Source organism: Bombina bombina, chromosome 2 (genome assembly GCF_027579735.1).
Source record: "Bombina bombina isolate aBomBom1 chromosome 2, aBomBom1.pri, whole genome shotgun sequence".
In the NCBI taxonomy this organism is placed as follows: Eukaryota; Metazoa; Chordata; class Amphibia; order Anura; family Bombinatoridae; genus Bombina; species Bombina bombina.
Genome location: NC_069500.1, coordinates 177,333,856 through 177,360,847, shown reverse-complemented (window position 1 = coordinate 177,360,847; position 26,992 = coordinate 177,333,856). Strand labels below are relative to the sequence as shown.

The window sequence follows — 26,992 nt, the reverse complement described above, 5'->3', positions numbered from 1 at the left end:
TGAAACTCAAAAATGTTTCCTTCATGAATCAGACAGAGCATACCATTTTAAACAACTTTCCATTTTATTTCTTTTATCTAATTTGCTTAATTTTCTCAGTATCCTTTTTTGAAGGACTGGCAATGCACTACTGAGAGCTAGCTGAACATATCGAGTCAGCCAATGAGAAGAGGCATATATTTGCAGTCACCAATCAGCTAGCTCCCAGTAATGCATTTCTGCATTGAGCCTACCTAGGCTTGCTTTTCAACAGAGAATACCAAGAAAACAAAGCAAATTAGATTATGGAAGTGAATTGGAAATTTGTTTAGAATCTGAATTCATGAAATACATTTTTTTTTGTTTCATGTCCCTTTAAGGGCCGCATTTACATTTATGGCAATAAATCACACAAATTAAAATATATTCCCTAAAAATGTAAAGTGGCACATGGCTAGATTTAGGGAAGGTTGCAGGGTATCCTCTATCTATTGAGTCGTGGCCCCTTATTTGCCCACCCACTAAGAAGTTCCCAAAGCACACATTCTTTGTCCTGCTGTTTCCTGGGGCCATAAAACTTGTGCAGAGGGCTGCATGTGGCACATGGGACTATTCAGTTTGTCATTCAGTTATTTGTTCAATTTCTTTTTTGTCTCGGAAAACAAAATATTTTATTAGTATCTGGTTCATATAGGTTTATAGCCTGTATTTACTGTAATTATTAAAGGCACAGTGTACTGTAAAATTGTTAATCTGTTTCCAATGACTTCTTATAATAGCTATACCAGAGTATAAAATGTATGAGACATTTTTCTTTGGGTTTATTTTTGTATATGAAATAACTGTGTTTTGTCCTTTTAAACCACAACCCATTAAAATGGGTTGAGCTTGCAGGGAGATCAGATCTCTTAATTTTATTACTTTCTGTACACACACATGATTTTTTATATTATCTCTGTCTGTATACCAAAGCCCAATACTACAGAAAACAATGGAAAATTAACATTATATTACTTGTCTCTCCTATCCCCCATCTTCTGTTGGCTATGATTACACAGTTTTTCTTAAGCCTATACTTAAAGGGACAGTAAACACCAAAAATGGTATTGTTTAAAAAAGATAGATAATCCCGTAATTTCTGATTCCCCAGTTTTGCATAACCAACACTGTTATATTAATATACTTGTATCTAATTACCTTGTATCTAAGCTTCTGCAGACTGCCTCCTTATCTCAGATTTTTTGACAGACTTGCATTCAGGCAATTAGTGCTGACTCTTAAATAACTCTACGGGCGTGAGCACAATGTTATCTATATGGCACACATAAACTAATGCCCTCTAGCTGTGAAAAACTATCAAATGCATTCAGATAAGAGGCGGCCTTCAAGGGCTTAGAAATAACTAGCATATGAGCCTACCTAGTTAACTTTCAAATAAGAATACCAAGAGTACAAAACAAATTTGATGATAAAAGTGAATTGGAAAGTTGTTTAAAATTACAAGCCCGGCCCCCCTACAACGCCGCCAGCTATATTAACTATATTAACCCTAATTATATTAGGGTTAATATAGTTAATATAGTTATTATATTATATATATTAACTATATTAACCCTAATTATATTAGGGTTGATATAGTTAATATCGTTATTATATTATATATATATATTAAGTATAATAACCCTATCTAACTCTAACACCCCTAACTAAATTCTTATTAAAATAAATCTAATTAATATTAATATTATTAATTAAAATATTCCTATTTAAATCTAAATACTTACCTATAAAATAAACCCTAAGATAGCTACAATGTAATTAATAATTACATTGTAGCTATTTTAGGGTTTATATTTATTTTACAGGTAACTTGGTATTTATTTTAACTAGGTACAATAGCTATTAAATAGTTAATAACTATTTAATAGCTACCTTGTTAAAATAATTACCAATTTACCTGTAAAATAAATCCTAACCTAAGTTACAAATACACCTACACTATCAATAAATTAAATAAACTAAACTAAATTACAAAAAAAAAAAACACTAAATTACAAAAAATAAAAAAAGATTACAAGAATTTTAAGCTAATTACACCTATTCTAAGCCCCCTAATAAAATAACAGAGCCCCCCAAAATAAAAAAAAATCCCTACCCTAAACTAAATTACAAAAGTTAACAGCTCTATTACCAGCCCTTAAAAGGGCTTTTTGCGGGGCATGCCCCAAAGAAATCAGCTCTTTTGCCTGTAAAAAAAAAACACAATACCACCCCCCAACATTACAACCCACCACCCACATACCCCTACTCTAAACCCACCCAGCCCCCCCTTAAAAAAACCTAACACTAAGCCCCAGAAGATCTCCCTACCTTGAGTCGTCTTCACCCAGCCGGGCGATGTCTTCATCCAAGCGGCAAAGAAGAGGTCCTCCATCGGGGCGAAGTTTTCTTCCAAGCGGCATATTCAATCTTCTTTCTTCAGCCCTCTGACGCGGAACATCCATCTGGCCCGACAAATGAAGTTTCCTTTAAATGACGTCATCCAAGATGGCGTCCCTCGAATTCCGATTGGCTGATAGGATTCTATCAGCCAATCGGAATTAAGGTAAGAAAATCTGATTGGCTGATTCAATCAGCCAATCAGATTCAAGTTCAATCCGATTGGCTGATCCACAAAAAAAAAAGCCCCGCAAAAAGCCCTTTTAAGGGCTGGCAATAGAGCTGTTTACTTTGGGGTAATGCCACGCAAAAAGCCCTTTTCAGGGCTATTTGTAGGGTTAGACTTAGGTTTAGTGGTAGGAATAGTTTAGTATTTTAGGGGGTAATAATTTAATATAGGTGGCTGCGGTATAGGGGGATTAGATTAGGGGTTAATTAATTTAATATAGGTGGCGGCGGTATAGGGGGATTAGATTAGGGGTTAATTAATTTAATATAGATGGTGGCGGTGTAGGGGGATTAAATTAGGGGTTAATAATTTTAATATAGCTGGCGGCGGGGTAGGAGCTCACATTAGGGGGTAGTTAATGTCGCTGGCGGCGGGGTAGGAGCTCACATTAGGGGGTAGTTAATGTAGCTGGCGGCGGGGTAGGAGCTCACATTAGGGGGTAGTTAATAGCTGGCGGTGGGGTAGGAGCTCACATTAGGGGGTAGTTAATGTAGGTGGCGGCGGGGTCCGGGAGCGGCGGTTTAGGGGTTAATAACTTTATTAAGTGCGGCGGGGTCTGGCGGCGGCGGTTTAGGGGTTAATAAATTTTTTATTATTAGGAGAGTGAGGGGGGATAGCGGATAGAGGGGTATATGTGTCGGGTTATGTTTGGGAGGCGTGTTAGACAGTATGGGTGATTTAATAACTTAGTCAGGTTTTGTAGGCGCTGGCAGTTTCTAAAGTGCCGTAAGTCACTGGCGACTCCAGAAATTTGTACTTACGCAGATTTCTGGACATCGCTGGTTTATCCGACTTACGGCACTTTAGCATCTGACGGCGCCGTATATTGGATAGCTCGAGTTGCGAACTGAAACTATGGGCGGCGGGGGTTCCCTCGCTTGCGCCGCAAATTACAATCTATATCGGATCGCGCCCCTAGTCGTTTTCCTGTGGCGGTCCCTATCGTTATTAATCTAAAAATAAATAAAGAACAGCATAATGCTCAGATTATATTATCAGTATGCAAGTTGCAATTAGGGTCTCTGCAAAGCCCTAGCATGAAAATATCCCTACCATTAATATATATAGCTGTGTTAAATGGCCCAATATGTGCTATTTCACAAGGCAATCTGGAAAAACAATCATTACAACTATAATACTTTGGTTGTGTTAGCAAAAGTGGTTCTACAAATATGTGTTAAAGGGACATGAAACCCAAATTTTTCTTTCATGATTCAGATAGAGAAAATTTTAAAAAAAAGTTCCAATTCACTTCTATTTTCAATTTGCTTTGTTCTCTTGTTATTCTTTGTTAAAGAGATATCTAGATAGGTAGCGTGCACATGCCTGGAACTGTACATAACAAGAAATAGTTCTGCCATCTAGTGCTCTTGTTAATGTATAACATTGTTGAAAAGCAGCTGCTTTATAGTACTGCAGACACGAGTACACTATTGAACTTACCTTCGTGCTTTTCAACAAAGGAGAAAAAGAAAACAAAGACATTTTGATAATAGAAGTAACTTGAAAAGTTGTTTAAAATTGTACGTTTTATCTGAATCATGAAAGAACAAAAATTGGGTTTCTGTCACTTTAAATAGTTACATCTCTTTTGTTACGTTGGATGGAATTGGATTAGTGCAAAAAAAAAGGGCGTACCTTGGGTTTTCCCAGGCATCCTAAAGGCGTAGTCGGGAATTTTTACCTAAACAGCGACTCAGCACGCAGGACTTAAAACTATGCAATTGGTCTTGTGCGGTATGTAAAGGCTCGCAGGGCTCACTGGTTTTATTTTTTTGTTAAACTTTTTTGTGCTTATGTTAGAGTGCACTGTTTTATAGAGGGTGTTTTTTGTTTTGTATTGTAACGTTATTAAAACGTTGTATTATGTGTCAGTAATGGAGCTGTTTTCGTTACTCGCTGCTCTAACAAGGGTGTGTGTACAAATATTTATCAATACTGCCATTTTTTGGAGCAGCAACATTGTAGCAAGTTTTCTTTTCAGTTTCAGGAACCAATTTCATTGAATCTATTCTAGAGAATGTAATGCTTGTTTCCTAATAACTATTCCACTTATACTGCAACTGTTGTTAGAATGAAGGGATATTGCATGGCTGCAGACTATGATAAAGATTTCATATTTCTGACACATAGCAGCACTCCGTGCCAGATTCATATCTTTTTGCCCTTGGGTACCAGTTATTTAGGCACCATCATTCCTTTGCACCCCACATGTTCCCGGTCTCATGATGAATAGTAAATCCCAGTATTACTGCAGACCCAGAAACATATGTCTGTGAAAAATATTATAATATTATTTTTATAACAACATATTTACAAACCACGACCAAGTTCAAAATACTTGAAACTTGTTAATAATAAAATATTACCCATAAATCATTTGGAAAAAGGACTAAATTAAATGTTCGTAGCGCTCAAAATTGCAATGCTAATAGAAAACATTTTTGCGTTTCAGATGTGTTCGGAAAAATAAATATAGTAAAAGCTTTTAGTGTAGAAGTATTACAAATAATTGAAACAAACATTGACTCCTGGCCAGACTCCTTGTTTAGAATGCAGATGCACAGAACATATCTAGATATGCTCCACATGCACAGTACAAACTATTACTAGAAGCATTTTTGGTGTTGCAACAATACACCCATGCATTTTAGTTTTGAGTGTTATGTCCCTTGAAGGCACAATTCTTAATATATATTAAAAGTTAGGAAGGGGATTGCATTGTGCATTTTACCATTTACTTTGTGAAGCTAAAACAAAATTTATGCTTACCTGATAAATTCCTTTCTCCTGTAGTGTAGTCAGTCCACGGGTCATCCATTACTTATGGGATTATAACTCCTCCCTAACAGGAAGTGCAAGAGGATCACCCAAGCAGAGCTGCTATATAGCTCCTCCCCTCTACGTCATACCCAGTCATTCGACCGAAACCAAACGAGAAAGGAGAAACTATAGGGTGCAGTGGTGACTGGAGTTTAATTTAAAATTTAGACCTGCCATAAAAAACAGGGCGGGCCGTGGACTGACTACACTACAGGAGAAAGGAATTTATCAGGTAAGCATAAATTTTGTTTTCTCCTGTTAAGTGTAGTCAGTCCACGGGTCATCCATTACTTATGGGATACCAATACCAAAGCTAAAAGTACACGGATGACGGGAGGGACAGGCAGGATCTTTACACGGAAGGAACCACTGCCTGAAGAACCTTTCTCCCAAAAACAGCCTCAGAAGAAGCAAAAGTGTCAAATTTGTAAAATTTGGAAAAAGTGTGAAGTGAAGACCAAGTTGCAGCCTTGCAAATCTGTTCAACAGAGGCCTCATTCTTAAAGGCCCAAGTGGAAGCCACAGCTCTCGTAGAATGAGCTGTAATTCTTTCAGGAGGCTGCTGTCCAGCAGTCTCATAGGCTAAACGTATTATGCTACGAAGCCAGAAAGAGAGAGAGGTAGCAGAAGCTTTTTGACCTCTCCTCTGTCCAGAATAAACAACAAACAGGGAAGAAGTTTGGCGAAAATCTTTAGTTGCCTGTAAATAAAATTTCAGGGCACGGACTACGTCCAGATTGTGTAGAAGTCGTTCCTTCTTTGAAGAAGGGTTAGGGCACAATGATGGAACAACAATCTCTTGATTGATATTCCTGTTAGTGACTACCTTAGGTAAGAACCCAGGTTTAGTACGCAGAACTACCTTGTCTGAATGAAAAATCAGATAAGGAGAATCACAATGTAAGGCCGATAACTCAGAGACTCTTCGAGCCGAGGAAATAGCCATTAAAAACAGAACTTTCCAAGATAACAGCTTGATATCAATGGAATGAAGGGGTTCAAACGGAACACCCTGTAAAACGTTAAGAACTAAGTTTAAGCTCCACGGCGGAGCAACAGTCTTAAACACAGGCTTAATCCTGGTCAAAGCCTGACAAAAAGCCTGAACGTCTGGAACTTCTGACAGACGTTTGTGTAAAAGGATGGACAGAGCTGAGATCTGTCCCTTTAAAGAACTAGCAGATAAACCCTTTTCTAAACCTTCTTGTAGAAAAGACAATATCCTAGGAATCCTAACCTTACTCCATGAGTAACTCTTGGATTCGCACCAATGTAAGTATTTACTCCATATTTTATGGTAAATTTTCCTGGTAACAGGTTTCCTAGCCTGTATTAAGGTATCAATTACTGACTCCGAAAATCCACGCTTTGATAAAATCAAGCGTTCAATCTCCATGCAGTCAGCCTCAGAGAAATTAGATTTTGATGTTTGAAAGGACCCTGAATTAGAAGGTCCTGTCTCAGAGGCAGAGACCAAGGTGGACAGGATGACATGTCCACTAGATCTGCATACCAGGTCCTGCGTGGCCACGCAGGCGCTATTAGAATCACTGATGCTCTCTCCTGTTTGATCCTGGCAATCAATCGAGGAAGCATCGGGAAGGGTGGAAACACATAAGCCATCTTGAAGGCCCAAGGTGCTGTCAGAGCATCTATCAGAACCGCTCCCGGGTCCCTAGACCTGGACCCGTAACAAGGAAGCTTGGCGTTCTGGCGAGATGCCATGAGATCCAGATCTGGTTTGCCCCAACGCCGAAGTATTTGGGCAAAGACCTCCGGATGAAGTTCCCACTCCCCGGATGAAAAGTCTGGCGACTTAGAAAATCCGCCTCCCAGTTCTCCACGCCTGGGATGTGGATCGCTGATAGGTGGCAAGAGTGAGACTCTGCCCAGCGAATTATCTTTGAGACTTCCATCATCGCTAGGGAACTCCTTGTCCCTCCTTAATGGTTGATGTAAGCCACAGTCGTGATGTTGTCCGACTGAAACCTGATGAACCTCAGAGTTGCTAGCTGAGGCCAAGCTAGAAGGGCATTGAAAACTGCTCTTAATTCCAGAATGTTTATGGGAAGGAGACTCTCCTCCTGAGTCCATGATCCCTGAGTCTTCAGGGAATTCCAGACAGCGCCCCAACCTAGCAGGCTGGCGTCTGTTGTTACAATCGTCCAATCTGGTCTGCTGAAGGGCATCCCCTTGGACAGATGTGGCCGAGAGAGCCACCATAGAAGAGAATTTCTGGTCTCTTGATCCAGATTCAGCATAGGGGATAAATCTGAGTAATCCCCATTCCACTGACTTAGCATGCATAATTGCAGTGGTCTGAGATGCAGGCGTGCAAAGGGAACTATGTCCATTGCCGCTACCATTAAGCCGATTACCTCCATGCATTGAGCCACTGACGGGTGTGGAATGGAATGAAGGACACGGCAAGCATTTAGGAGTTTTGTTAACCTGTCCTCTGTCAGGTAAATTTTCATTTCTACCGAATCTATAAGAGTCCCTAAGAAGGGAACTCTTGTGAGTGGCAATAGAGAACTCTTTTCTTCGTTCACCTTCCACCCATGTGACCTTAGAAATGCCAGTACTAACTCTGTATGAGACTTGGCAGCTTGGAAACTTGACTCTTGTATCAGAATGTCGTCTAGGTACGGAGCTACCGATATTCCTCGCGGTCTTAGTACCGCCAGAAGAAAACCCAGAACCTTCGTGAAGATTCTTGGAGCAGTAGCTAACCCGAAGGGAAGAGCTACAAACTGGTAATGCCTGTCTAGGAAGGCAAACCTTAGGTACCGGTAATGATCTTTGTGAATCGGTATGTGAAGGTAGGCATCCTTTAAATCCACTGTGGTCATGTACTGACCCTTTTGGATCATGGGTAAGATTGTCCGAATAGTTTTCATTTTGAACGATGGAACTCTTAGGAATTTGTTTAGGATCTTTAAATCCAAGATTGGTCTGAAGGTTCCTTCTTCCGACCGCGGAACCGGGTGGATCACTCCCATTAGTAAAAGATCTTGTACACAGCATAGAAACGCCTCTTTCTTTATCTGGTTTGTTGACAACCTTGAAAGATGAAACCTCCCTATTGGAGGAGAAGCTTTGAAGTCCAGAAGATATCCCTGAGATATGATCTCTAACGCCCAGGGATCCTGGACATCTCTTGCCCAAGCCTGGGCGAAGAGAGAAAGTCTGCCCCCCACTCGATCCGCTTCCGGATTGGGGGCCCTCACTTCAAGCTGTCTTAGGGGCAGCAGCAGGTTTTCTGGCCTGCTTGCCCTTGTTCCAGGTCTGGTTAGGTTTCCAGCCCTGTCTGTAGCGAGCAACAGTTCCTTCCTGTTTTGGAGCGGAGGAAGTTGATGCTGCTCCTGCCTTGAAGTTACGAAAGGCATGAAAATTAGACTGTCTAGCCCTTGGTTTGGCTCTGTCTTGAGGCAGGGCATGGCCCTTACCTCCAGTAATGTCAGCGATAATTTCTTTCAAACCGGGCCCGAATAATGTCTGCCCCTTGAAAGGTATGTTAAGCAATTTAGATTTAGAAGTCACATCAGCTGACCAGGATTTAAGCCACAGCGCTCTGCGCGCCTGAATGGCGAATCCGGAGTTCTTAGCCGTAAGCTTAGTTAAATGTACTACGGAATCAGAAATAAATGAATTAGCTAGCTTAAGGACTCTAAGCTTGTCTGTAATTTCATCCAACGTAGCTGAGCTAATGGTCTCTTCCAGAGACTCAAACCAGAATGCCGCCGCAGCCGTGACAGGCGCAATGCATGCAAGGGGTTGCAATATAAAACCTTGTTGAACAAACATTTTCTTAAGGTAACCTCTAACTTTTTATCCATTGGATCTGAAAAAGCACAGCTATCCTCCACTGGGATAGTGGTACGCTTAGCTAAAGTAGAAACTGCTCCCTCCACCTTAGGGACCGTCTGCCATAAGTCCCGTGTGGTGGCATCTATTGGAAACATTTTTCTAAATATAGGAGGGGGTGAGAAAGGCACACCGGGTCTATCCCCCTCCTTGTTAACAATTTCTGTAAGCCTTTTAGGTATAGGAAAAACGTCAGTACACGTCGGTACCGCAAAATATTTATCCAGCCTACATATTTTCTCTGGGATTGCAACCGTGTTACAATCATTCAGAGCCGCTAATACCTCCCCTAGTAACACACGGAGGTTCTCAAGCTTAAATTTAAAATTTGAAATGTCTGAATCCAGTTTATTTGGATCAGATCCGTCACCCACAGAATGAAGCTCTCCGTCTTCATGTTCTGCAAATTGTGACGCAGTATCAGACATGGCCCTAGTATTATCAGCGCACTCTGTTCTCACCCCAGAGTGGTCGCGTTTACCCCTAAGTTCTGGCAATTTAGATAAAACTTCAGTCATAACATTAGCCATGTCTTGCAAAGTGATTTGTAAGGGCCGCCCTGATGTACTTGGCGCCACAATATCACGCACCTCCTGAGCGGGAGATGCAGGTACTGACACGTGAGGAGAGTTAGTCGGCATAACTTCCCCCTCGTTGTCTGGTGAAATTTTCTTGACAAGTACAGATTGGCTTTTACTTAAAGTAGCATCAATGCAATTAGTACACAAATTTCTATTGGGCTCCACATTGGCCTTTGAACATATTGCACAAAGAGATTCCTCTGTGTCAGACATGTTTAAACAAACTAGCAATTAGACTAGCAAGCTTGGAAAATACTTTTCAAATAAATTTACAAGCAATATAAAAAACGTTACTGTGCCTTTAAGAAGCACACAAAACTGTCACAGTTGAAATAACAATGAACCGGATTAGTTATAGTAACCAAATTTTCACATTAAATGCATTAATTTAGCAAAGGATTGCACCCACTAGCAAATGGATGATTAACCCCTTAATACCAAAAAAACGGATAACAAATAAAAATATATACGTTTTTATCACAGTCAAAGCACAGTCTCACAGGTCTGCTGTGAGTGATTACCTCCCTCAAAACTAGTTTTGGAGACCCCTGAGCTCTGTAGAGACGTCCTGGATCGTGCAGGGAGAACAAGGAAGACTTGTGACTGAATTTCTACTGCGCAGTAAAGCGCCAAAATAGGCCCCTCCCACTCATAATACAACAGTGGGGAAGCTCAGTAAACTGATTTTATTCAAAACAAACGACAGCCATGTGGAAAAATAATGCCCATAAAATTTTTCACCAAGTACCTCAGAGAAAAAACGATTAACATGCCAGTAAACGTTTTAAATATAAATATATGAAATGTTATTAAAAAGCCTGTTGCTAGTCGCTTTCACTGCAGAAAAGGCTATAAGTTATATGTATACAGTATTTTCTTAGTGAAGTGCCATTCCCCAGAAATACTTCAGTGCCAACATACATACATATCAGCCTGATACCAGTTGCTACTACTGCATTTAAGGCTGTACTTACATTACATCGGTATTAGCAGTATTTTCTTAGTCAATTCCATTCCTTAGAAAATAATATACTGCAACATACCACTTTGCAGGTGAACCCTGCCCGCTGTCCCCTGTTCTGAAGTTACCTCGCTCCTCAGAATGGCCGAGAACAGCAAATGGATCTTAGTTACGTCCGCTAAGATCATACACAACTCAGGTAGATTCTTCTTCTAGTGCTGCCTGAGAAAAAACAACACACTCCGGTGCTGTTTAAAATAACAAACTTTTGATTGAAGAAATAAAAACTAAGTTTAACAACCACAGTCCTCTCACACGTCCTATCTATTAGTTAGGTGCAAGAGAATGACTGGGTATGACGTAGAGGGGAGGAGCTATATAGCAGCTCTGCTTGGGTGATCCTCTTGCACTTCCTGTTAGGGAGGAGTTATAATCCCATAAGTAATGGATGACCCGTGGACTGACTACACTTAACAGGAGAAATAATCATTTTTAGATAAAAAACTTTTTTTTTATCAGATTCAGCAAGGACTTTACCCAACATAACATAATTCATAAGCACCCATGCAGGGTCGTTAATAGACCTCTCAGGGCCCTGGGCTGTAGTAGGGCTCCATTTCAATATCACTCTTTCTGGCTGTATGAAATCAACAAAAGTTAAGCCGGCAGCCACATATACGTAAAGAGCAGCTGAATCCTTCACCCTTGGTTATTCGACACCATAGAATATGCTCTTGTGCAGTCTTAAAGTACAAATATGTTGGCAGGTTTTTATGTACAACACTGTGGTGGCAATTTTGGAAACCATGCCACCACATTTGTAAAGGCAAATCCATACACATTTCATTGTGAGCCCTCTGTTGCAGAGAAGGAAGGGGACATACAGAGGGGACAAGTATGATGCAGGTAGAGCCCAGGAGCTACCAGCCATCCTGTTAGCAACACTTCTACTGAATGCAGGGCCTGATGGGCCCCCTAGATGTGTAGGCCCCTGTAGTTACGCCCCTGCACCTATACATGTTTAAGATTGTACGTTTAGTGCACATACAGTAAACTGTGACTGTATGTCTGCTCTTAGAGGCACATTACAATATACACATATGTACTAATTGCCTGTAATGTGCAGTCATGTTTAAAAAGCTACATAGAATGATGCATTCAAAGAAAAGATTAGTTTGAGAAAAAACATGTAGATGTATTTTTTAAAGTTTCATTAGCTGTTTAAATATAGACAAAATAAGTGTAAATAAAACCCGGTGAGCTGCCATGTAACTTAGGATACCCTCTCTACTGTGGCCAATTAGGGACAGTTATAAATAGGTCACTAGAGTATGCAGCCAATGGCTGTGTGGAATATAACAGTGTTCTGCACTTCCATTTCTAACAGGAGATGAAAAGCTCACAATTTCAGAATGGAATTACAGGAATTACAAATTAAATAACGAAAGTATATAAGTTTTGATATATATATATGATTTATTATTTATATTACCATCTCAAAGTGTTTAATGTCCCTTTAAGCAGCAAGGGATGCACCTTTGGGAAGGAGATTTTATAACTGTTTAGTTTCTTATTGGTCTTGTTTATGAAAATAGTGATCAACTATGGAATTGTTACATTCCAAGTGCTAAAGCATTTCAATAACTAGATAAAACTATAGTTGTGATTCCTGTAAGCAGACTTTGCTTCTGATCTTTTTCATTAATAAAAGCCAAGTGATAATCTTTTGTTTTTAAAGGAACATGAAACCCAAGTTTTTAATTTAATGATTCAGACAGAGCATGCAGTTTTAATCAACTTTCCAATGTATTCTATTGTCAAATTTTGCTTCATTCTCTTGGCCCGCATTGTTGAAAGAGCAGCAATGACCTACTAGGAGCTAGCTGAAAACATTGGGTGAGCCAATGACAAGAAGAATATTTGTGCAGCCACCAATCCCCAGCTAGCTCCCAGTAGTGCATTTCTGCTCTTGAGACTACCTAGGTATAATTTTGAACAAAGGATACCAAGGGAACTATGCAAATTAGATTACATTTTGGGGTTTCATGTCCCTTTAAATATTTAGAGAATATGTGTAAATGAAATAGCAGATAAATGTGAAACGATAACATTTTGTACTGTACACATTTAACATCAGTCCATTGTTAGTTTGTTTATTTATGTATTATACTGTGAATATAGTCACAGTGCTTATTCTCTATGTGCAAAAGATAGTAAAATAATGACACTACACCATGTGGAAATCATTTCTCCTCCTCCCCTTCATATCTATTTTTTTCTGTGAAAATTAGCATTATGACTGAGAAATATTCACTGTAAGTGTATAATAGAAAACATTTTATCACAACAGTACTGAACTGAACAGACACACAAACACTAAAAATGACACAGCATAGATAGCATTCAATGTGTACTTTTAGGCTCCTAATTTTGATATACTGAAAGGGAAACGTCATTTATAAAATGTGAAAACCTAAGATGCTAAGATACTTTCTTTATGTACTGTGTATTTAAAGAAACTATAGATATTTCCTATAGCCCACACACCATAATAAATATTTATTCAGCTGCCTCTTACTTCACCTACAAATTAGTTTTTTTCCAAATTGCACAGCTTTACGACTGAACTGTGACTATTTACCATTTGTCTCAAATATCTAAGTTTCATTCCTAAAAGCTGCAATCAGTATAAGTGTTGCTATAAATGTATACATTGTACTGTATTACAGAATGCTGTAGATAAGGGTCATTAATGTTGAGAATGTCTGGCAGCCAAATTACATTATATTCAGATTTATGCTGCAAAATAGCATTAGATTATATTCAGATTTTTAATATAAATGACATACTGTAGTCTACACAATATGGTACAAATGCACTTACATTAAGAGACAGTCAACACCTTGATATTTTTATATAACGTTTATTTATGCATAGTAAAACAACTTTGCATTTTACTTTTAATAATATTTACTTAACGGGACAGTCTACTCATTCCCCAGTTTTACACAACCAACACGGTTATATTAATACACTTTTTACCTCTGTGATTACCTTGTATCTAAGCCTCTGCAGACTGCCCCCTTATCTCAGTGCTTTTGATAGACATCCATTTTAGCCAATCAGTGCTGACTCCCAAATGACTGCATGGGAGTGAGCACAATGTTATCTATATTACACACATTGACTAGCACTGTACAACTGAAAAACTGTCAAAATGCACTGAGATAAGAGGTGGTTTTCAACGGTTTCGAAAATAGTTTGAGCCTACCTAAGTTTAGCTTTCAAAAAAAGAATACCAAGAGAACAAAGCAAATTTGATTTGATGATAAAAGTTGCTTAAAATTGCATGCCCTATCTGAATCATTAAAGGTTCATTTTGACTAGACTGTCCCTTTAAAACTTAAATTATTCCAGAATTTGAAGCAAATGTTTCTCTTAGAAGACACAGCAAATCTTGTGTCCCCGTATTTATCAATGGACTACTAGACAGGACGTTAGCCATCTGCCTCAGCTCATGAGTGTATGTTAAATTGCATCAATAGAGACAAACAAGAAAGGATGCTCAAAACTATCAAAAATGGGTTTTCAAAGATCACGCCTAATGAATTAGAAAAGTCCACAAATCATATATAAAGTTGTTGGAGTAGTGCTTTTTGATGTACTGGAATGCTGCTGTTGAATTGTCCCCATGTGAGATATATAACATACTATTTCTCTATTAATACATTGTAAAAGCTTGTGATAAATAAGCTTTGAAGGTGAAAATCCTGCAAAAAAGGAATGTGAGGTACTTTGTTCTTGAATTCTGCTAAAATGGAATGGGGACCATAGTAAAAAGAGAATCTATTCAGAAATAGGCAACTGGCTTTTTTTTTTTTTTAAATAATTTTTATTGACGTTGAAAAATAAAAACAGTACAAGATTGCCGTATATACAGCCAGTGTAAAACACATGGTAGCAACCAACAAGATCATTGTTATACATAGCATTGCAAGATGCATGGTTAAAGTGCATGTATTATAATACACGTTGGCAATTAAATATAACAGTAATAGAAAATATTCATACTGTAATACTGCATATATAATAAAGTAAGGCACATAACCTCAGTTTTCCTTTATATGGACCAAGAACATAAATCAAACAGTAGAGTGGAGGGTTTAGGGGAGAAACAAAAAGGGTCACTTTTGGACCCTAACCGGTATCTTATTTTAAGAGCAGCTGAAGAACCTGGACCCAATATATGGATTGAAAATAGAATACGCCACCTAGTTTATCTCTGTTGAGAGGAATGCAATTGGATATACATAGATCTTATATAAAGAGATTGATAAACATTCTAGTACACTGGCACAAATCCCTGTTCTCGTTCAGATGCTTTATGATAAGCTAGAGGTAAAAAGCCTTGTTATGCTTGTAATATTAAATCAGCTTTATTGTTGGGCGTGAGCTAGTCTCACATCCCTGAAGGTGAGCTATTTCATGTTTATATTAGTCTAACTAGATTCAATAGTCATGAGTTGCTCTGGCCAACTGGAGATCTCCTAATATTATATGAGTACAGCTAAGCCTTATAATACCCCACCAACTAGACTTTTATTACCTAGGGTAATTCTCCATCCAGAAGAGTACAGTGATGGGCCTGAAACTAAGGGCTGCATTAAGTATGGCTCAATCCCAAGTATGGAGAGACCTTCATATCTCTAGGTCAGGCCAAACAAACCTTTGTCTAGAACTCTGTGGTGTAGAAATACAGTTAAAATAAGATATGATTCATTAAGTATAAACATGGTGCTAACAGTGAAGGATTTATAATACCTATCTAAGCTGTAGACTCTTGTGGGCAATACACATGTGAGGCAGTATTTATACAGAAAACAAAAACAGTTAGATCAGAGAAATAATAAACAGCTATGGAGCTAACATTAACAGGAACTACCTAATAAATACATGTACATTCATGGATTTGGCAATACAACATGGGGCTAGGCATGCAGACATCAGGGTAAAAGTATGGTAACCAGTCTAGATCGATGCCAAGACTAGGCCCAAATGTCCCATCTCCACTCTCAAATTCAGTACCTTCTCCAATTGGTAAGTAATACAGAGCCTTTGATTTATTATGTCCTCGTCTCAGAAACAACTGTACATATATCGGAACAGAAGTGGGCTTTCTTTGATGAGAGTTGCGGTACACCGCTTTGTAGACAGCAAACTCCGGATCCGCACTAGCTGGTTTTGACTTCTTTAGGAGCAGGCCAATCTTGCCACGGGGGCGCCTTCCCGTGGCTCGACCAGCTGGTTCTGTCGGGCCCTCTGTCAACGACGTGGTTAGAGTTCCCAAGGGCCTCTGCATTTCCCTTTCTCGTTGCATCGTTCCCTAAAAGCCCAATGTTCAGGGCTCACAGATGTCACAGTTGCCACATGATCCCCCTCCGGCATCTCCAAATGAACTTGATGTGTGATTCCTGTTAATAGATTGCTACATGTATGTAAGGCCTCTGCAATGGGCTCCGGATCTTTGTATGTAGCTTCCATCTGATCTTGGAGTGAATCCTCTGTTGGGGGACAATCGTAGGTAGTGAATAGTATAGAATCTAGCTTCCACTCAAGTTCCCTGAAGGGGTTGCTGATTAGCTGTAAGATAGCTTTTTCCCATTTGGTTACCACATCCATATTGAAATCAGAGGTGTCAGTAGGCCTGTGGATAGCTCTTCCTCTTCTTTGATCGTTATGTATCCAAAAGATTACCTAGGGCCCAGACCAACACTGAACAGGTTCGTTAGATTGCTCTTGAGAGAATATTTCACTGGTGTATCAAATGTTCTCTATAACCCAGTTGCCTGGGGGGTATTCTTGCGGAAGCCCAAGCCACGCTGCAATGACAAGACGACAGTCTCCTGGGTAGAGTAGATCCACGTGGCTTTTCTGAAGAGCTTAGGCTAGGCTTGCTGTCGGATATCAGCTCCAAAGTTCCACTGTTGTCATGTAGCTTATGTTATCAGGCTAGCAATTTTAAAGAGAATATTAATAGATAAATATATAGAATATTAGTCAAAAGACAACTCTGAAGTCAGGAGCTTCACAGAGGCGTGTCCTGCCGCTTCAGAAGTAGGCTCCGCCTCCCAGGCAACTGGCTTTTATCCTGAACTTATAGTCACTTAAGACATGAAACCCAATTTTTTTCTTTAATGATACAGATAGAGCATTTTAATTTTAAACAACTTTCAAATTTCTATTATCTAAATTGCTTTGTTCTCTTGGCATCCTTTATTGAAAATACCTAGCTAGGCTCAGAGCTGGGAGCTAGCTGCTGATTGATGGCTGCACATACATGACTCTTGTCATTGGCTCACCCAATGTGCTCTGCTACCTCTTCTTAGTGCATCACTTTTTTCTTTAACAAAAGTTATTAAGAGAATGAAGCAAATGTAATAATGGAAATAAAGTTGTATGCTCTATCTACTCTTAATCATGAAAGAAAAAAATGTGAGTGTCATCCTTTTAAAGTAAAACTCTAAAAAAGGGACATTGATCTCCAGATTAAACGTTCATGATATAGATAGAACCTACAATTAAAATAAATAATAATTTACACCTTATATCAAACATACCTGTTTATTTTGGTATCTCTGTTGAAACATTGCTTCTTTCCATGAGAGCTTATCCATTTAGCCTCAGGACTCAGGAGCATGCTGGTGTCTTGAGCACTATATGTTTACATTATTACAAATATAAAAACAGATGCCATAAAATGCTTAAAGGGACACTGAACCCAAATGTTTTCTTTCGTGATTCAGATAGAGCATGACATTTTAAGCAACTTTCTAATTTACTCATATTATCAAATTGTCTTCATTCTCTTGGTATCTTTATTTGAAATGCAAGAATGTAAGTTTAGATGCCGGCCCATTTTTGGTGAATAACCTGGGTTATCCTTGCTGATTGGTGGATAAATGCATCCACCAATAAAAAAGTGCTGTCCAGAGTGCTGAACCAAAAAAAAAAAAAGCTTAGATGTCTTCTTTTTCAAATAAAGATAGCAAGAGAACGAAGAAAAATTGATAATAGGAGTCAATTAGAAAGTTGCTTAAAATTGCATGCTCTATCTGAATCATGAAAGAAAAAAATGTGGGTTCAGTGTCCCTTTAAGAAACGTGCCTAGTCATTCTCTCATTGAAAGAAGTTTGAACAAGGATTATCATGAAAAAAAGTTGAGTTTTGGGTTCTTCCTTAGGCCAATAGACCAAGTTCATACAGTCTGATTTCCCCTCCTATGGAATAAGATTTTGTGATTCTTTATCATTGTACATAAATTGTGACATACAAATACAATTATTTTTTTTTTTTAAATAGATTTGACTGCTGTGACATCACATGTCCTTTAGCAGAATGGGAACTAGCCTTTATTTGTCCCAGTGTTTTGACACATGCTGGGAGTGTAATTCAAAAAAACAAAATGTACTTCTAAAAGAAAAAAAAATGTATTTCCAAAAAACAACAGTGTACTTTCAAAAAAGAAGATTGTACTTCTAAAAACCAAATTGTACTTCCAAAAAAAAGGAAGTGTATTTGTAAGTAAAGTGTAATAAAAAAAAACAAAGTGGACTTCCCTAAAAGAAAAATTGTACTTCCAAACAAAAAAGGAATTGTATTTGTAATTAAAGATTTGTAATCTAAAACAAATTGTATTTGTAAATTTAGATTTTTATTCGTACATAACACGTGCCTTTTTGACAACAATCTTATTCTGTACCCCCACATTCTAGGTAACCAGTTCCCTCAACCACTACATGTCATTAACAGCTAATCAGATTATTGCATTTATTCATATATCATATTTTTTTAAAGTGATATTAAACTGTTGTCTAAAAATTATTTTAAAGTGAGAAAAACAAATCTGTTTTTATATGTAAAAAACTGGTTTTAAAGATTATACCCATAAAATAATTTACTGTCATTACACACTTTACATAATACTTTACCATACATGTATATATTTATTATGACTGTTTCATTCTTCTTTGTTTTGTATTAGTATTTAGCTGTTACGCTATTGATAGTAATGTGCAATTTACTATTGAAATGTTAATGCAAAAATCTCAAGTATTTTTACGCTTGCTATTTTTGTGTCAAAAGCAACAAATTATAGAAATGATCAATCTCTTTTTAGCATCTGAATTTCAACAGTATACCCCCTTTTATAGCATTTTAACTCATCTCACTCACTTTCTGCTTCCCCCCTTATTCTTACCAAGCATTTGATATTTCCCTGCTAATTGTATACAGCTATTTGCACAGGGTGAGCATCACTTAAAGTGATGTTAAACTCTCCCCTTTTTTAAATCATATCCAGACTGTTAGTGATATTTTAGATTCATCAGATGTAATGAAGATGCGCTATAAATGAACATTTATACAAGTATGAGATAGTTAGCTACATCTATCCCCTTTACATAGTATTCCTTGTCCAGGATGAAAGTGTCTCTTACAAGTAGACAAATAGGGTGGGGCTTCAGGTTTTCTTATATTGCTGGTAATTGTCCCAGGTCAGTAGGATGACATTGAGGTCGATATAACTTACTTTTAAATATAGATATGAAACTCAAATACCCGTGCTCCGACACCCACTGCAAAAGTAAATTTTTCTGTGAGCTAATGGTTTTAATTGTCCAATCAGCACTCTCCCCATATGGCACTTTTGTTGTAGCTAGCGCTCTGATTGGAGAACAATTCAAACCTTTAACTCACAGAAAAATTTACTTTTGAAGTGGGCGGCGGAGTGCGGGGAATTTGAATGTTATATCTACATTAAAAAAATAAGTTAAAGCGCAACTTCGTTACAACTGATGAATAAAACTCAGTCTAAAATATCACTAACAGTCCGGATCTGATTTTAAAAAGGGGAGAGTTTACTATCACTTTAAAGATGCAAAGAGTTTTAGATGTGACCCTGGGAGTGAATATAGAATATGCCTTTATACATTGGTGGATAGAAACTAAATACTATTTATACATGTGTTAGATAAAATAAGTTACTTATACTGTTCACTCATATTCCTATATCTGTTTAGTTTTGTTTACATTTTAGAATTCTATTCCCTTTTTATTCTAGTACTTGATCTTCTTTCAACGCCAGTCCAGAGACAGATCACCAGTTTCTTACAACAAGCACTCAGCAATCCCTCCATGAATGAAGTATTTGTACTGTCTACATTTAAACTACAATCAAAGTCCGCTGCCACCCTTTTTGGCTTATATTCTGCAAATGACAACAGCCGTTTTTTTGAATTTACAGTCATGGGTCGTTTAAACAAAGGTAAGTCTATGTCATATACAAACACATATATATACAAACTTTAATAATTCAAAGGTAAATAGACCTCAAACTGCTTATGTTTCCTCTTTTACACCTAGTTGAGCATGCTGTAATGTTTGAGACTTTAACAACAGCACTCAACAGTGGCCTACTTTCCATTGAGGTGGTAAATTGTGGAAACTAGTGATAAAAAAATTCCGTCATATGTCCTTAAGAGGTTAAAGTCTATGGAGAATTGTTATGTTACCACATTTACACACTTAACCACCTCAATGGCAACAAGGCCAGTGTTGTTGTTTTTTTACCTGTTTGCACCTTCTATGAAAATCAGGTGTAAACTTTAGATTTTCATCTTATATTATTTTCTATGGGACATAGAATAATAGTAATTGTATCCCGCAACCGGACCCCCGCTGCCGGTAATGGTGTAATCTGTGCCTTTGGAAAGTGTTGGTAAGTATGAGGTAACTTCCGACTGTTTTTTTTAGCTTTGCGAGCTCAATGTAAACGAGACATATGTGAACAAGCATAGCAGCCAGGTCTACTCTTTCTGCAGGGTCAGCCCATCCAAATGGGCATATGCTTGCGAACAATAGGTGATGTTTTTATAATCAAAAACATATACTTTAAATACAAAAATAAACACGAGGGAACATTAGTACCTACTACATTGTTTTGCATATCCAAAAATAACAGTTTTAAAATATATACCAGTTTAATTTGTAGTATTTTATTGTTTAAAGGGACATTGCAGTGAAATATTTTCTCTCATGCATAGGAAAAAGCAATATTAAATTTTTTTTAGCTGATTACATTTAAATGCATACTAATACTGCAGCATATGTTGTGTACTTAACTGCTAATGTTCACTGGCTGCTAAGGACAACCAACACAATTATATTGGTAGGGAGGAACACAAGATATTATTGGTTTATTCAGGACATGAAGAAAAAAAAAGCAATGAATTTTAGATTAAACATGGGAAAATGACTGTAGTATTCCTTTAACTGTGTTTATTTTAATGTGCTCTGCTCTATTTTCCCTTTCCAATAACATGGTATGTTACAGCTTCACTTCGATACCTCAAGAGCGATGGTAAGTTGAACTCTGTCATCTTCAACAACATTGAGCTGGCTGATGGGAAACAGCACACTCTCCTCTTGCACCTGACTGGTCTACACCGCGGATCTAGCGCTGCAGAACTGTACCTAGACTGTATTCAGGTTGATGCTATACGAGATTTACCACGCCCACTTTCAGGAATCAATCTAAAGACTGGCTCCGTGCAGCTGAAAACTCTTCAAAAGAGAGCACAGGTAGAATTGTAAAGATGAAGTATGTTGTACTAGTGGGTCATTACATTTGTTGTGGGAAATGCAAAATCTTACATGTTGTTAGAATCTTACTAGAATAGTACATAGTGGTATATTTTATATTGAATCTATCTACACATACTGCCATAGACAACAAAGTTAATAAAGTGTTAAAGCAATTTGAAATGTAAAAGTTCCTTAACATGTTTGATTTAGCATAAAGGGAAAGTCAAGTCAAAATTAAACATTCATGATTCAGATAGGGCATGTTATTTTAGACAACTTTCCAATTTACTTTTATCATCAAATTTGCTTTGTACTCTTGGGGGACGAATTATTCAGGCTCGCCGGAAACAGCAGTTATGAAGCAGCGGTCTAAAGACTGATCCTATGCGATCGGGCTGATTAACACCCCCCAATCGGCCGCAAATCTGCAGGGGGCGGCATTGCACAAGCAGTTCACAAGAACCAGATAACATTGTGCTCATTCTGATGGAGTAATTTATGAGTCAGCACTGATTAGCTAAAATGCAAGTTTGTCAAAAGAACTGTGATAAGGGGGCAGTCTACAAAGGCTTAGATACAAGGTAATCACAGAGTTAAAAAATGTATTAATATAACCGTATTAAACCTGTAGAATGGGTAATAAAGGGATTATCTATCATTTAAAAAAAAAATTCAAGTAGACTGTCCCTACAAAATTAAATGCACATTAGTGTATTTCAGTTTTGATTAGACACATTTTTGCATTATACAAACCTAAGTAAAAATGCTCCTAGTATCTAATACATATGTAATGTAAAAATTCTCCTAGTATCTAATACATATGTAATGTAAAAATGCTCCTAGTATCTAATACATGTGTAATGCAAAAATGCTCCTAGTATCTAATACATGTGTAATGCAAAAATGCTCCTAGTATCTAATACATGTGTAATGCAAAAATGCTCCTAGTATCTAATACATGTGTAATGCAAAAATGCTCCTAGTATCTAATACATGTGTAATGCAAAAATGCTCCTAGTATCTAATACATGTGTAATGCAAAAATGCTCCTAGTATCTAATACATGTGTAATGCAAAAATGCTTCTAAACAAAAACAAAAATGAAATGTAGTAATGTACCTTCAAAACGACATAGTAATAAGGTGACCAGATTTCTCAGACCCCAATTCAGGACACCTCAGACCCAAATTTGGGATACCTTATAAATGTTGAGGAGGTGTTAAAAAAACTTGAACATTTTTAAATGTAAGGCATGTGAAATAGTTACATAAAAAGAAAGCTAATAGTAAAAACTATTGTTAAGATACAACTGTTATTATTATTATTTTGAAGCACTGGTTTTCAAACCTGTCTTCAGGCCTCCCTAACAGCCCAGATTTTCTGGATTAACTTGGGTGGGAGCAGGTAAAATACCCATTCAGTAACATCATTGGTTCCAGTTATCATTGGTTGTCATCTGCCTCTGTATACCAAACCATGGTGTAGCCCAAACACATATCACCTGCCTCTATATGCCAGCGATGCTGTAAGTGCACCTACATATTTGATTAAAGTTAAAGGATACTGAGATAGTAACTCATACTTAGCTATCAGTCTCACTCATGTTCATGGTCTTGCACACAGAACACCATACTTCCTGCTCTGCATGATTTAAAAACGTTATATGCCATGTAGGATGCATGCAGAATGACCTGAAGTGTGCAGTCAGAAGATTGAGAAGCTACATACACAACTTTACAAGCCATGAAGTAGCCAGGAACTCAATAGAATGAACTGGGGCTTTGCAATTTGTAAAACCCTACTATCACATATAAGTATAGAACTACCCCAGCTACACACACTGTACCTGACACAGATGTAGCAGACAGGCATTGATCACCACTATGAAGATCACCAAAACTATCCTACCTTACTCTGCAACCACTAGAGACTGCCCCAGCTTGCTCACCCTGCAGGTCATTATTCTCTTTCATCAGCTTCACGTTAGCCATGCTGAAGGGGGCACAGAGCAAGGGACAGAGCTCTGTCCCCCTGCAGGTCATTATTCGCCTCCACCAGCTTCAGGCTAGCCATGCTGAAGGGGGCACAGAGCAAGGGACAGAGCTCTGTCACCCTGCCTGCAGGTCATCATTATTCTCCTCCACCAGCTTCACGTTAGCCATGCTGAAGGGGGCACAGAGCAAGGGACAGAGCTCTGTCACCCTGCCTGCAGGTCATCATTATTCTCCTCCACCAGCTTCACGTTAGCCATGCTGAAGGGGGCACAGAGCAAGGGACAGAGCTCTGTCACCCTGCCTGCAGGTCATCATTATTCTCCTCCACCAGCTTCACGTTAGCCATGCTGAAGGGGGCACAGAGCAAGGGACAGAGCTCTGTCACCCTGCCTGCAGGTCATCATTATTCTCCTCCACCAGCTTCAGGCTAGCCATGCTGAAGGGGGCACAGAGCAAGGGACAGAGCTCTGTCACCCTGCAGGTCATCATTATTCTCCTCCACCAGCTTCAGGCTAGCCATGCTGAAGGGGGCACAGAGCAAGGGACAGAGCTCTGTCACCCTGCAGGTCATTATTCTCCTCCGCCAGCTTCAGGCTAGCCATGCTGAAGGGGGCACAGAGCAAGGGACAGAGCTCTGTCACCCTGCAGGTCATCATTATTCTCCTCCACCAGCTTCAGGCTAGCCATGCTGAAGGGGGCACAGAGCAAGGGACAGAGCTCTGTCACCCTGCAGGTCATCATTATTCTCCTCCACCAGCTTCAGGCTAGCCATGCTGAAGGGGGCACAGAGCAAGGGACAGAGCTCTGTCACCCTGCAGGTCATCATTATTCTCCTCCACCAGCTTCAGGCTAGCCATGCTGAAGGGGGCACAGAGCAAGGGACAGAGCTCTGTCACCCTGCAGGTCATCATTATTCTCCTCCACCAGCTTCAGGCTAGCCATGCTGAAGGGGGCACAGAGCAAGGGACAGAGCTCTGTCACCCTGCAGGTCATCATTATTCTCCTCCACCAACTTCAGGCTAGCGCCATGCTGAAGGGGGCACAGAGCAAGGGAACAACAACTTCCTTCTATCGCTGGAAATGTAAACTGTGATAAGCAACAGCAGCACCTGCTGGATTAGAGAAGTAATTGCACCTGATTTTGTGGAAAGTAAAGTCAGTTCTTGTCATTTACATACTGGGACAAAGGACAGGAAACCCATTGGGGCAAATTCAGGACAATCCAGGAGAACATAGCTTAGCCCTTTAAAAAAATTAGGGACAGACTGAACAAATTCAGCACACTCCCTAACCAAAAAAAATAAATAGAGACACACTACGCACTCAGGACTGTCCCTAAAAAATGTGGACATCTATTATTATTCTTATTATTATCGATTATTTGTAGAGCGCCAACAGATTCCGCATCTAGTCACCTTAATAGTATAAATCGACAATAAAGCACTGCATGAATATGAAATAAATGTTCAATGCGTTTTGTCATTATGTTTTACAGACCAGGCACATGTCTCTTGAAAAGACTATGTTTATAATATCTCCTTTCATGTGGTTATTTAGCAATTAATGTAAACGAGCTATTCAATCCAGCAATCACTGTGCAGAATTTTGTAGGGTCCTGGATCTTGCAGTGCACACTCCAGGAATAAAACACAATGTTCAGAAGTAAATTAAAATATAAAGTGCCACTTCATTTTAGGCCTAGTTTCCATTGCTCTTGTAAACTGGTGGTAAAGTTTATAGAGATGCTTTATGTTACCAGCAGTTTACACGGTTTACAGCAGCAATTGAAACTAGTCCTTAGTATAATTAACCCCTTCATTGCTGGGAATAATAAACGTGTGCTGCGCAGCTGCAATTAATGGCCTTCTAATTACATAAAAGCAATGGAAAAGCCATATATGTCTGATATTTCTGAACAAAGGGATCCCAGAGAAGCTTTTACATTCATTTGTGCCATGATTGCACAAGCTGTTTGTAAATAATTTCAGTGAGAAACCTAAAGTTTGTGAAAAAGTTAATGTTTTTTTAATTGATTGCATGAAATATACCAAAATGGGCCTAGATCAATACTTTGGGTTGTCTACTAAATATATATATATATATATATATATATATATATATATATATTGTTTTGATAGGTAAACTAAAAAAAAACATAGCTTTATTTCTGTTTAAATGTAATGATGGCAAAAATGCTAAAAAAAAGCTCTGGTCTTTTGGGGAAGTCTTAGTCTGAAATGCACGGTCCTTAAGGGGTTAAGCCATTTCTGGAGTAAATTGGTGATAGATTGTGAATTAACCCCATAGTTATATGCAAGCAACAGTATAATACTGCAATAATGAACCAATTTATTTATGCACTTGTATGTCATTTTAAGAGTTTGCTTTATTCTCTCAGGATTCTCTGGATGAACTGAAACTGGTAATGGGCGGCTCTCTGTCCCAAATTGCATCAATACAAGAATGTTTTATGCAACAAAGTGAGCCTGGACAACAAGCAGGTAAGCTAGTCGTAGTTTCTATTCAAAATCTAATGAACAAAATAACTTATCACAGCAAATAATAGGAAATGAGATGACCCACAGTTGTGTGTTTCTTGCATCAAGACATTATTTATTTAATATAATAATATAAAATCTGTTATGTCTGTTTTGTACTATGAAACAGGGTCGGCTCCAGAACGAATGAAATGGGGGGGGCATTTTTTTTCACGAGGGGGCACGCATTTAAAAAGGATGTATGAGAGTCAAAATAAGAGCAGACCTACTGTGGCAGTCCAGTGGCTACATTTATCAGATCTCTGGCTGTGCAGGAGCTAGATTTGTTTATATTTCTGGAAGTGCAGCGGTTACATGTGTCATATCTCAAGGAGTACAGGGGTTACATTTATAAGATGTCTGGCAGTGCCGCAGCAGTTAAATTTACCAGATTTATGGCAGTGCAGGGGTTACATTTGTCATATCTCAGGAATGTCTCCCATATATGACACAGCCAGTGGACACTGTTTGCATGTGTAGCTCTACCAATGACCCTTCTGATGATCAAATAAGCTTTTACGTGACAATAAGTTTGAGTGCCAAGCAGTAGATTACTTGTACAGATATTATTAATGATATTTACCAGCACACACACAGTATATACAGTATGTATATACATACAAATTATATATATATATATATATATATATATACACACACATACACACACAGTATATATATATATATATACACACACACATATATATATATATACACACACACTGTGTGTATATATATATATAAATATATATATATATACACACACACACATACACATACTCACGGTATATATGTATATATATATATATATATATATATATATACACACACAAACAATATATATATATATATATATACACACAGTGTGTGTATTGTGTGTGTGTGTGTATATATATATAAAACAACCTTGGGGACAAATAGGAGATGTTTTGAAACATGTA

At 38.3% G+C, this 26,992-nt stretch overlaps 1 protein-coding gene across 1 annotated transcript in view; it reads left to right on the top strand.

Annotated features, from left to right (window-relative positions):
* Nucleotides 1-26,992, top strand: part of THBS4 (thrombospondin 4) — a 160,805-nt gene that overhangs the window by 7,600 nt on the left and 126,213 nt on the right. Inside the window, exons 2-4 of the mRNA XM_053701357.1 lie at nt 19,998-20,201; nt 21,270-21,517; nt 25,913-26,015. Of these exons, the coding sequence (XP_053557332.1) occupies nt 19,998-20,201; nt 21,270-21,517; nt 25,913-26,015 (555 nt within the window). The remainder of the gene's footprint in view (nt 1-19,997; nt 20,202-21,269; nt 21,518-25,912; nt 26,016-26,992) is intronic.